Consider the following 13,013-nt stretch of genomic DNA (forward strand, 5'->3'; position numbering starts at 1 on the left):
CATTTTGTTTTAGATGTCACATAAAGCTCCTTCTAGTAGTGAACTACTAGAGTAGGGATTAATAAATGTATTCAGAAGAACACTTGCTACTTGCATTGTTACATGTGGCTGCCTTTTGGGGAAACCTTTTGTGAGTGCTAATGCTGTTTTCTTCTGTTAACCCTGTAATAGATTTTGACCGACCCAGTGATCATGAAGAAGCTTTCACTAGAGATCTTTTAGAGTTTCCCTCTTTAGAAAATTGTGCCGGCACAAACGATGACGACTCAAGCATCAGTTTGCCCACCCAGCAAAAACGAAGGAAAGAGCAAACTGATGTCAAGGCAGATCATGCTTCCAGACAGAGTAAAGAGAGACCATCCACTGCAGGGCTGTCCTTGCCTTTGACTAGTGACCAAACCTTTAATTTAATGAGTGGACTTGCTGGTGATGTCATCACGGCTGCGGTGTCTGCTGCCATCAAGGACCAGCTGCAGGCCCTACAGCAAGCTCCCTCACAGGCAGTGCCCAGTTTGAGCGAGGAGACAGACACAGAGGAAGCCGATGATTTTGAACTGCTTGACCAGTCTGAGCTAGAGCAGATTGAGAAAGAATTGGGACTTTCACAAGGTCAAGAAGCAGAATCCCAGGAAAAGAAAAAGTCTTCAGGCTTCCTTTCAAATCTGCTTGGAAGTCATTAACCTTGAAGTTGCAGCTGGTAACACAGAAGAAACTAAACATAAAACACAAAAGAACCCACCATTAAATACTACAAAACAAAAACAAAAAAAAGACAGAAGAAAATTCTGAGCTGTAAGCTTTAACTATCCCTTTAGATGTGTTGTAATAATTTCCCTTATGCAGAATGAATTAACTGGATAAGTATCAGCTAATACTGATAGTTTAATGTTTCTGGTAGTTATACCTCAATGTAATAACATGGAAATGAATTCTCTATCCACTTTTTGGTTGCAAATGCGTGGTGGAAATCAGTTGTTCAAAATAGCTTGGGGAGAGATTTCTTTTACCATTTTGCCAACCATCTATTTTGGGGTCCTGAGCCAAATTTCCAATATCAGCAGTTTATTTACCCTAGTTTTCCGATCATGTAATACAATTAATGACTCATATTGTGAGGGCAAGTTACCAGAGGGCTGCAGTAAGATGAACTGTATCTCACCTCCTTCAATCCTAACAAAAAGTATGGATCCCTGCATTATAGTAGTGCATCTACTATATATGAAACACATTAACTGACACAATTCAAGTTTAAATATGTGTGGAACACTATAAACCCCCAAGATTTCATACTTAAAACATTTGAATTATTTTGGATATGATGATGCATTTCCAAGGTTTTTGCTGTTATAGGCTTGTAGAGTTGTAAAGTGGCATGTTATATGACCACCTGCTGTGTTCCTTGATGGAGTCTGGCCCTTGGCAGTATTGACCATGTGAAGTCAGCCAATGAAACTTTATGTTTAAAAGTTAATATTCTGTAAACTGAACAACCTTTTTGGGAGCAGGTGAGGGTAGTTATTGTTTGGAGTAGAGATTAGAGATTTAAAAAAAAAAAGCAAAAAGGCTTTTTAGGCGCCACTTCCTTATGTTTAGATTCTGTAGGTTTTGGTTTGGCTTTTTTTCCCATGATAGCTGCTTCCACTTGCAACAAAAGTTTTGTTGCAAGGTGATTATTTATACTTAGAAGCATTTGGGGAGGTCAGTTGCTAGAGAAGACACTCAGAATCTTCTTCTTGGCATGTAATTTAAAACAAAAAAAGAACTTGTTTAAACTATTTGCCAGTTTAAAGTCCACACATGCCGAGTGAGTGGCACGGGATTTCAAGCAGATAACTTATTTTTCTTGGGCTTTTTTGTTCACCTGTGACAAAACTGCATTGCTATACCAAGCAATAGTAATCCAAGAGAAGTAAGAAGTAAAGCTAGCTTTTTTGATGTGATGTAAACCAGTAGCAAAGTTGAGGGACCATGTCAGCTGCTACTACTACTCAAGTAAATTTCCATTTGCTGGCATTTGAAGAGGTAAATACTGTCATCTAGGACCCTCAAAAAGTACAGCAACAGATGATAAAAATCTTCCACTAACATATATGTGTAGGTAAACCTGTGTTTGAAATTAACTTCATTTTGTATTTTTTTTTTCCTTTTGAGGTGGAAGAATAGGCAGATGGCCAAAGAGTATAGTAAAAGGAAGGATGCCGAGATGTTTTGACACTAGCTTTATTGTTGCTTTTACTTTTTGTGTCAGTAATGCATTTGACTGTGTTTGCTGTCCTTTACAAGTAAAAGGGTAAGCATGTGCCTTCATTATCAAATACATTATGAAATAAGTGGATGCTGGATATAGATCCCACAAGATACAGCTTTCAAATTACAGTATCTCAACACCTGAGTTTCTGGAAATCATTAGAAAACATGGCCCACATCACTTCCACAGAATTAGTTGCTAAGTTTTTTCTTTAGCTTTCACCAGATTGTTCTTCTCATTTGGAAAAAACAAATTTAAAAAAAAAAAATCAAATACTCAGCCAAAATTTTAAAAATTCCAAAAAAATTTTTTGGAAAATCAGTGAGTTTAAGAAGTTCTCAGATGACTTAGCCTCATTTCCTTGACACATTTTAGGACAATCTGTACAGTTAAAAGAGTACAGGTCCAAGTTGCTGATGAAGGATGCCCAAACAATTGTGTGCTTCCTGGTCCAGGAGTACTGTTGCCAGAAGGGGAAATAGGCTGCGGGACAGGGAGAGGCAGGAGGGAGGGAGAAGTCCTTCACAGGCTTTTCTGGAGCAGACTGGCAGGACAGACTAGCTGGCTGTCAATGGTGGCATTTAACAGTGTGCACTTTATTGTTGTTTTATGGAAAATATTCATGGTTATGAAAGTATGTAACACAGGGGCACTCTTCTAGAATAATAGAAAGAAAGAAAGATCAGAAAGAAAAGCAATTGGAGGAGTTTCTCAGACTGGTTTCAAGATAGGTAAATAGATTGATTGTTCTTCAGTATGACTCTTTTTTTTTTCCAGAAAGAAAAAAACAACCAAAACTTGAACAAATAAATCATTAAAGTTAGGGACATAGTTACTTATATGAGAGTTTTTAGATTTTTTTTTCCTGCTGTCATGATAGTCAATTACATTCAAGCCCCTAAATACTGTGTAATGGGAAGGATGTAATTCTGTAACATTTAATATTCTTCCTCAGGTAGTAAAAAGATGTCTAATTTTCTGCAGGAAATTCTCTCTTCCCTTCCACACAACCACATGTAAGAAACACTTCCCATGGACACAATACATTCCACTGCCAGCAGTTTGCAAGCAAAACGCAAAGAAAATGTTTCTCTCCTTTGTGGATCCTCTCCACTGTGCCCTCAGTTGGAAATCCCTTGAAAAAACTTCCTTTTGCTGTATTATAGCAGCAGCAAAGAAATGGCAGTTCCTTAGAAATTCCTGTCACAATGGTCTGCAGCGTCTTTCCTACCGAGCACTGTTGTCACCTTCCCATCCTTCAAATGGAATGGCTGGACAGGAAGCCAGGCAAGGGGGTATAAGGGAACACATAGCTTTGAAACATGTGGTCTTTCCATGGAAAATCCTTGCATGTGATTGCCAGTCAAAAGGCACATGGGCAGTGCAGAGGGCATAGTGTGAGCCCATGCCATGGGGTAACAGTGTGTGATCCTGCCTTGCACCTGGGATCAGTGCTGCTTGTGATGTGTGTGTGTGCACTTACCTGGCAGCAAAGGGCTCACCCTCTCGTGCTCTGCAGTGGCTTCTTCACGCATCCTGATGGAAGAAAAGGACATATGTCAGGGCAGGGATGCAGGCTACTCTTTTGTACTCTGAAAATTTCCCCTTGTGTCAGCAGTACACGAGTGACAGGATCACCATCAGATTGGTGGCCTTTGGTGTGTCAAATCCAGTGCAAAACCACCTGTTCCCAGAACACGGGGTTTCCATGCATATGTACCACACACTTACTGACCACTCTTCTGTTTGTTAGTTGGAAAAAAATGCTGTTCTATGCAGAGGAGGTTAAATAATTGTAACCCAAAGTAACAGGATGTGAAGAGATACTTGTTCTACTTGTTCTGTGTTCATTGTGCACTTTTGCCAGGCTGTCCCAGCTTTCTGAACAAATAAATCCCTGTAGTCTCCACATCTGTTCTCACCACATGGGCAGCGTCGCAGTCTGAGTAGTCCCCACCTGGACAACCAGAAACTGGAGAATTACAAAATGTCCGTATTTAAGTATTCTGCAGCACTTTACCTGCCTGATCACTGTTTTGTAAACATGGAACTATTATATTGATTGTGTTAATAAATATGGGTTAGTTTTTATCTTTTATCATCTCATCGTGCATTTGCTCCCAGAAATGGAAATAAACCCTCTAACTACAAACGGGGTGACCTTATCACTCTCTACAACTACCTGAAAGAAGGTTCTAGCCAGATGGGGTTTAGTCTCTTCCCCCCAGGTAACCAGTGACAGGACAAGAAGACAGTCGTAAGCTGCAACCAGGGAGATTTAGGTTGGTCATCGGGAAGAATTTCTTCACGGGAAGGACGATCAGGTACTGGAAAGGGTTGCCCAGGGACCCGGCGGAGTCACCGTCCCTGGCGGTGTTCCAGGACAGACGGGGCGTGGCACCGAGTGCCGTGGTCTAGTTGACAAGGCGGTGTTCGGCCACAGGTTGGACTTGATGATCGGAGACATCTTTTCCAACCTTATTCCGTGAAAACAACCAAACACACAAACCAAAAAGAAACACCACCGAACCAAACCAAAGCAACGGGAGGCGAAGAGCCACCCCCGGCCCGGCCCGTGGAGCGGCGCTCCCGCCGCCGCCGCGTCCCCTCGGGCGCCGCCCGTGCCCGCGCCCTCCGGCCGCCAGGATGCGCGCGCGGGCCACCCCGCCGGACGCCGCGCGGCCGCTTCCTGCCCGCGCGCCCTGCCCCGCACCCCGCATTGCCCCATTGCACTCTACTCCGGCCGCAGGTGCGTGTCCCGGCGGGATAGCACGGGATGGGACGGGACGGGATGGCACGGCATGGCATGGACCGGCCTGAGCCGGCGGGGGGAGCGGTGGGCAGGCGACGTGGCCGGCCGAGCCGGCTGCGCTCCCTTGGGACGCATGCTCCCTGTGATCCCGGCCAGGTCCACGCCTGGCCTAGTGGATTCCGGCTGCTGCCTGCCGAAAAATCAGCCGTAATAAAGAGCCTGAAGGGAGATCGCCATTTGGCTGGAAGGGCTTGGCTGTGCTGCGGGCTTGTGGGTGCCTGGGGTTTGGTTTTCCTGAGTCCCACACAAGGCGGGACTCGAGGCTTCGGCCCTGGCGCTTAAGACGGGAGGGGAAAATGCAGGCGGGTCACGGGCAGGTGCTGTGTAACTACGCGGGATTTCTCTGTTTCCTGCAGTTTGACTTGTGAACACATCTCCCATAATAGTCAGAGGTGAAGGTTTATGGCTTTAGCTTCTCTTAGTTACACACCTCTTCTTCTAAGATGCTTTCTTTGGGTGGGGCGGAGCTGGGGGAGGTTGGGTGTTGTTAAATGCCCCATGTTATTATTTCACATTTCATTAAATGTGGTAATGTAGCTTGTAGCTTCTGTCTGTCCGTCACGGACGGAGCGTTCTGCCGTAGGGTCCAGCAAGGGGCTTGTCACCCACAGCCAGCGTGACTCTGAGTCAGCGACTTATGGCAAAGGTTGGTGCTTGGCTGGGAAGAAGGGCAGGGAGAGCTCCAGGTGGCAGGGGAACGCCTCAGGGAATACTTGGGATCTGTCAGGGAGCAGAGAGCACATTTGTCCTGAAGCACAAAAAGCAGCTGTTATATTGAGTAGATGCTTACAGTACTCCAGATGATCTGGCCTTTATTTTCTGCATCCCCCTTTCACTATTGCACTGTAAATAGCACAAGCAATAATAAGTAAGGAGCCCAGTGGTTCCAGGGAATGTGCATTTCATAATGTGTGTTTTGACTCTATATTCATTGCTTCTCCCTGTTAGTAGCTTCAGGGAGGGGCTGCATTTCCTCTCCCTGCCTTCAGACCCCCTCATGCTGACGTATTATTTCTTTTTTCTCCAGTTTAAGCCATAGTTTTTCTAAATCAGTTAAACAATGGGAGTGTTTTCTGTGATCTCCAGTGTGGGAAATGAATTTTAGAGACTTTTTTGCTTTTGGAGCATTTGCTTTTTTTGCTCTTTGCTTTTGGAGCATTCAGTTGATTCCATCAAATTTGTTTTTAAAAAAATGAAAAAGCTAAGTTTCATTAAGCACTGAGAAGGAAGGAAATGTATGGGTTTGGAAAGGACAGCATCAGTGGACAGTGTGGAGGGAGACCAGGGTTAGCAGTGGCTTCAATTGCTAGATCTAGGCATGACTGACTGCGTCTCCAGATGAGCAGCTCTGCAGGATAAAGTCTTGTCAACACTACATTGCTCCAAAGTAGCTAAGAAAGCATTATTTTTTAAATGCGGTAACTATTTTTTTGCCATTTAAAAAGGCTGTGGAAAATAGATAATAGACTGTAAGCAGATTTTCCCTTTTTACCCTTGTTTCTGAGGAATCACTGGTCTCCTCAAAGTCTTACAGTTGGCAGAACATGACCTTGTTAAGAACCTCTAGTCACTGATCTTCAGTGAAAAGCATAGAGCTTTTGAAATACTGTTGCTGTGAGTGGGGGCCCTCTCATACATCCCAGTCCTAGCAGGCACAGCGGGTTCTGCATCCAGGGCTGGGATGCGCAGCTGCTGTTGTGGTACAAGTAAACTCAAAGTCTTTTGTTCATCAAGTTTCCTGTTGTGCTCCTGCCTGTGAATATTGGACTCATTGCTGATGCTGGTGTTAATAAATGTAATTCTGTGCAAGAACTGTGTGTCTAACACTGCCTTAAAAGAAGGTTGTCAGGATGTTGTGTTGGGGCTTTTTTGTGTCTGTTACTTAATGTTTTTAGCATGATTTTTTTTTTTTTTTTGCCATATTCTAGTAATGGCCACCTACACTTGCATCACTTGCCGTGTGGCTTTCAAGGATGGTGATATTCAGCGTGCCCATTACAAAACCGACTGGCATAGGTACAACCTGAAGCGTAAAGTTGCTGACATGCCTCCTGTTACTGCTGAGAATTTCCAAGAGAGAGTCCTGGCACAGAGGGCAGTAACAGAGGAGCAGAACAAAATCACTGCCACTTACTGCACAGTGTGCAGCAAGAGGTTCTCCACCTTTAATGCTTATGAGAATCACCTGAAGTCCAAGAAGCACCTGGAGCTGGAGAAGAAAGCTGTCCAAGCTGTCAGCAAGAAGGTGAAAATATTAAATGAGAAGAATCTGGAAAAGGGGCTGGCCCCAGAGAGTCTAAACAAAGATGAGATGAACACAGCTATTCAGCAAGCCATCAGAGCCCAACCATCTTCGTCTCCAAAGAAGACACCTCTACCTCCTAGTAATGCGAGTAGCTCTCCTGTTTCCAGGGAAAGCACCAGCTTGTCCCAGAGCAGAGAAAGACCAGAAATACCTCCACGGCTGCAGTGGTTTGAACAGCAAGCAAGGAAGCTGGCCAAGCAACAAGCAGAGGAAGAAGAGGATAATGAGGAAGGTAAGGCAGTAAACACACTGACAGAAGATAGCTTGGGGTAAACTATGGTTTCAGCAAAAGCTTCCTCCTACTTCTGTGCAGTGCAGCATTTTCCATCACAGAAGATCTTGCTGTTTAAATTTTCAGTTTAACAAAGGATTTAAGGGTGGCCCATGTTTGCGGTCAAGGAGTGTTAGTGTCTGAACTGCCAGCTGTTCAACTTGCAGACAAACACTAATGCATGTAAAGATTGAGTATAAATAGTCACTAGTATATTTATATAGTAGAGCAGTATTTCCCACATAAAACGTCAAAGGAAGTTACATTTAAAGAAGTGTAATGTAACAGGTTACCCTGAAACTACTTCTGAAAAATAAATGAACAAAAATCCAATTATGATCATTTGCTATTGTCCAAATTCATTTCCTGATCTGTTGATCGGAGGTGGGACTGTGCTTGATTTTGTTTTCCTTTGCCCACCAAGACTGGAGGAGAAAGTTTGCTCTTTAACCTGTGTGGCATCACTTCTCAGCATTTTGATGTCTGTGTTAAAATGGGTTTAACCCCAGTGGCCTTTTTCTGTGAATACAGCTCTGTGTTGGAGGTTAGCCTGGAAAGCAGACAGCTGAAATGATCAGAGCTTCAGAATTTCCAGAAAAGAGTTATTTTTAATCTTTTATTTCAGTGCTGTTGTTGACAGTGCAGCTCCAAACACATCTGTTGGAGCAGTTGAATGGGGTGATTGAGCTGTAGCAATGGGACAGGTATGAATGAGATGGAACTTCATTCCAGCTTCTGAAACCCCTGTGTCACGTTACTGGATCTGTTACAGCAGTTTTGTGCACTTGAAATTTCAGTTGCAGTTCAGTGAATCTGTTTTACATGAGAAGAAACATTTACCTCTGAACATACATTGTAATACCTAAACAAGAAGCCAGCTTGCACGTCTCTAGTGTTAATGTGTTAGTCATAAATTGTATTGCGAAAATCTTAGTGGGTTTCTGAATGTTAACTGTTCTTTTAAGTGTGTGAACAGGAGTGTGTTTTGCTCACTGCTGGAAATGAGTATTTTCTTGATGTCACCAGAGTTGTCTTTTTTCAATGAGCCATGCTTGTGTTCTTGCACTGTGGTGAATTAAATTTAAGGCCTAGAAACAGCAGTGAAGTGTTAATAGTTGAGAAAATGGAGGGGGTAAAGTATCAGAACTGCCAACAGTTTTTATGAGCGACCTTTTGCTTTGCTGTACATCTTAAAAAAAGTCTTTTACTGGCAATGGTAAATTCTTGCACCTGGAAGTGACTGTGTGGCACTTAGCTGTAAGAACAAAAAATGCAGTATGTTCTATGATGGCTTTTTCACTTTGCTTGGGAAAAGTATAAAATAAATATGTTTTTTTAAAACTTTCTTTAAAAGACTGGGAAGATATGGATTCTGATGAAGACATTGGCTCTGATGAAGAGATGGAAAGTGTGGAAGAAGAAGAAGAGGAACAGCAGGCAGAGGCTGAAAGTATTCCTGCTGTTGGGGCCATACCAGTCACAGACTGCTTGTTCTGTCCCCATCACTCAAGATCTCTCACAAAAAATGTGGCGCATATGACAAAAATCCACAGCTTCTTTATTCCAGACATCGAGTATCTTGTGGATCTCAGAGGACTAATCAAGTATCTTGGTATGATTGAATATGCTCTAATTTTTTGTCAGGATCATTATATTCTGGTAGTGCTTATTTTCATTTGGATATGACACCAAATGTTTTGGTGTGGGTTGCTTTTTTTTTTATCCGAGTGCTATCAATATTTTGATCATGAGCAGAACCACAGGCTTTCCAGAGAGAATGAGAGAAAACTTTGATGAGCAAACATGGCCATGTACCCTGTACGTCTTACATAGTTTTCTGACGCTGAGAAAGTTGTTCACATAACATGAAATTTGGGACAGAATTTTGTTGCTGAAGTGTGGATATGAACTGTGTTGTCCTACCAGTGAGTCACAAGTATTTGTCTCTGGTTTACAATAGTTGCGAGAGGGCTAAAAGGAAAAAATGTATCATCCTTCAAGTCTAAAAATAATAGTGAGAATAAAATCACTTTGGAGTATTTGATAGAAAAATGTATTGGAAGTGTGAAATTTGTTACTGAGAATACCCATACTTTGTCACAAGAAATCTTTAAATGGCCAGACTTGTCCCTGGTGGGGCCATATGGTCAAGGCATAGGAACAGCAGGGCTATCCTGGAAATTAAGGGCTTGAGGCTCCTCTTAAGTTATCTGCCTGCAAGCTGGGAAGGCTTTGTCACAGAAATCACTGACTAGGGAGATTTTGTTCAGACCATTAGAAATGCCAATGTTTTCTGCAGGAGAGAAAGTCGGCGTTGGGAAAATCTGCATCTGGTGCAATGAAAAGGGGAAATCCTTCTACTCTACAGAAGCAGTCCAAGCTCATATGAATGATAAAAGCCACTGCAAACTCTTCACAGATGGAGATGCTGCCCTGGAATTTGCAGATTTTTATGATTTTAGGTGAGGTAATTTCTCTTTGAGTGGAACACAGATGGGGACAGACAAAAGAACAGTTAAATATTACATTAGAAACTATTATTCATTCTCAAAATTTAATGGTGTTTTGGGTTCCAGTACTTATTTTGCATTGCTGGTTCCCCATTCTTTTAGGTAATCGTAACAAGAGGATTTGTTGTCTTCTTTTGTGACTATTATTACCAGTCCTACATCAAAGTACATTTTGAATTCTATTTTCTGTTTGCTGTTACTGAATTGAGATTTCAGTGCACCAGCAGAGGCCATAAAAGGTCATAACTGTCTTTCCCACTACCTTATAAACAGATTGTGGACTTAAGACCTGCTGTGGGTTTCTTACATAAATTTCATTGTATAGCTGGAGTTGAACAAGACTGCTTTGATTTAGAGGCCTCTGGTTGAACTTGCTGCAACTTAGCCTAAGCTGTGTTCATTTTAGTCAGAAATACCTCACATGATGACAGGTGGAGCTTCTCGGAGCGCTCATTCAGTAGCTGTGCAGAGCTGGTGACCTGCACTGTGGTGGGCTTTCAGCATTAAATCACTGTTAAGTGTGCAGCTGCAGAACTGTGCTGAGTTGCAGAACAGGGTGGAGGAAAGGGATTCCTTATCTCCAGGCTCTGTTCAGTGCAAAGTTCTGACATTAGGAACTCTTAAGACCAAGGCAGGTGAAACATGACAATATTTGTGCCTTGCTGTAGCCGCGCATCGTGGTTCTTTTGTCGAGTGAGTCTGAACAGTTGTGACTGCTCACCATGTTTAAACTCTTCCACAGGAGCAGTTATCCTGATCATGAGGATAGGAAGGATGTGGAGGGTCTTGGAAAGCACTCGTCAGAGAAAGAGTTGGATTATGATGATGACACCATGGAGCTCATCCTTCCATCAGGTGGGCACAGGGTTTGTATTACAACTTACTTCCCCTGCACTTCCCATATCTGCCTCCAGTACCTGCAAGACTGGCCATTGTTGTGTTTTCCTCTGGGAAGGGAGAAGGTAGTTTTGCATTTTGGGGTTATAGCCTCATTTCCCATTATTTTCATGGCCAAGCAGTTCAGCTTCTTCAGCACTGATGGATATGGGACTGGGGCAGTGGGTTGCTTTGCCCATTTTACATCTTCATTGTCACGTGACTCTCATGGTTTACTCCAGCAAGAGTTTCCATAGTTGAGTGAAACTTGGAGAGGCTGTAACTAAGGTTGTCTAGTATAGGAGTTTTTTGTAGACAGCCAGCTTCCACCTAATTCAGTAAACTAGTTCAGTAAATTAAATTATTAAATAGCCTTTATCTAGTTCAGCATTTGGCACTCTAGCTTTTTTTTTTTTTTTGTTTGATAGTTTTGTATAAGGGGACCTCAGCCCTTTTATTCTGAAAAGTGCTGCCAACTTTTCAGTTACACAAGTTTTCCTGAATGTCAGCAAGTGGCTTCACTGTTTACTTAAATCAGCATTGCCTCTCTGCTCATTCCACTAATTAAGATTTTCTTTTCTGATAACTGTGTGTTTATTATCTGAGCAAAGGCCCTCTGGAATAGCAGCCCATTTTGTGTTTTTACTTCAAGCAGCTCCTACAGTAATTACATTGATTTCCTAATAATTCTAAATTTTTTAAGGTTCTGGACCCTAAAAAACATTTCTCAGCAGAGGGGTTTTCCATCGTTCTCACAATGTGTTTTGAGTATTCAATTTCAGAAGCTGTTTCATGGTGGATAATAAGATGTCCCCTCCTGTGGACAGGTGCCAGAGTGGGTCACCGTTCCTTGATGAGGTACTACAAGCAGCGTTTTGGTGTGACAAGAGACGTGGCTGTTGCAAAAAACAAGAAAGCTGTGGGTCGGATGCTGCAGCAGTACCGAGCCTTGGGCTGGACAGGGCAGGCAGGTAAGTGATTATGGGAGAGCTTTGCAGAGGAGGAGGCTCTGGGATATCATCACTCTACAATTGCAGAAGTTAACTTTGCTTCACACATGGGGTTTATGCAGTAGTTTGTCTTCCACTCAGTTCATTTTAATTCCTGACATCTACCAGTTATAGGAAGTTTGTTTCTAAAATCCAGTGCAGCTTCTGTGCAAGCTTTTCATTCCATTGTTTGTGATACTTGGTGACTTCCTGAGATTTCTTGGTTTCTGCCTGTCCAAGTCACTACTTTTGCTATTTAATATTGTAACATAAGTCATGCTTTGACAGAATACTTTTCCAGTTGGGGAACAGAGTTGTGGTCTGTATCCACTTTTGAAATACAAGAATCACACTTGGAATGCAAAACAACCTTTTGCCTTAATCACAGTCACAGGTATTTGTAGAGGGAACTGGGCTTCCCCAGAGAAAAGTGGAAAGAAGTGTACCAGTATGGGAAGAAAGACCTATAGGTAACTGCTGAAGTACATGGGCACGTCATCTGGTTTGCATACAAGTGGTAAGTAAGGTGGCAGACACTGATCCATCTCTATTCCTTCTCTCTCCCTGCAGGGGCCATCTCTGCTCAGCAGTGTGACATGCAGTACCTGCAGAGGATGAAGTCAAAATGGATGCTCAAGACAGGAATGAGTAACAATGCTACAAAGCAGATGCATTTCCGGATGCAAGTCAGATTCTGAGTTCCAAAGAGAGCTGCCTACAACTGGTTATAGGAAGGGGTACTTAATGGTTTCTGGGTTGTGGATTCCCTTATTAAAATGAACCCGGTACCTATCAAATACTGATGTGTTTGCTGGTGTCTTCCTCTGTAAAAAGAAGAATGACAGGGAACTTGTCTTTTCTGAAATAATGGTGGGCCTAATTTAAAAATAAAGTATCTTCAGTGGAACATGTGGCAGTGTAGTGACGGCTATGACTGAAGGTACATACATAGTCTTGTTGCCCATCTTTGTGCAGCCCATTTCTGGGGGGACAGTTGAAATT

At 42.7% G+C, this 13,013-nt stretch overlaps 2 protein-coding genes across 5 annotated transcripts in view; both read left to right on the forward strand.

Annotated features, from left to right (window-relative positions):
- RETREG1 (reticulophagy regulator 1) overlaps positions 1-4,344 on the forward strand; it is a 64,795-nt gene extending 60,451 nt beyond the window's left edge. For both annotated transcript variants that reach the window (XM_002187234.6, XM_030267085.3), the window contains one exon: positions 172-4,344. In XM_002187234.6, coding sequence (XP_002187270.4) covers positions 172-680 — 509 coding nt within the window. In that variant the 3' untranslated portion in view covers positions 681-4,344. The remainder of the gene's footprint in view (positions 1-171) is intronic.
- A 142-nt stretch (positions 4,345-4,486) lies between these two features.
- On the forward strand, positions 4,487-12,808 carry ZNF622 (zinc finger protein 622). 3 transcript variants are annotated; one of them, XM_004175149.6, is made up of 7 exons: positions 4,487-4,997; positions 6,989-7,597; positions 8,991-9,248; positions 9,936-10,098; positions 10,889-11,001; positions 11,850-11,993; positions 12,582-12,808. In XM_004175149.6, exons 1-7 carry the CDS (start codon positions 4,895-4,897, stop codon positions 12,707-12,709), a joined length of 1,518 nt encoding a protein of 505 aa, XP_004175197.2. In that variant the 5' UTR covers positions 4,487-4,894; the 3' UTR covers positions 12,710-12,808. The 3 variants fall into 3 exon arrangements, with proteins under 3 accessions (XP_004175197.2, XP_030122940.1, XP_012427251.1); XM_030267080.4 differs by lacking the exon at positions 4,487-4,997 and adding an exon at positions 5,139-5,706; XM_012571797.5 differs by lacking the exon at positions 4,487-4,997 and adding an exon at positions 5,144-5,452.
- Positions 12,809-13,013: the final 205 nt, after the last annotated feature.

Source organism: Taeniopygia guttata, chromosome 2 (genome assembly GCF_048771995.1).
Source record: "Taeniopygia guttata chromosome 2, bTaeGut7.mat, whole genome shotgun sequence".
NCBI lineage: Eukaryota > Metazoa > Chordata > Aves > Passeriformes > Estrildidae > Taeniopygia > Taeniopygia guttata.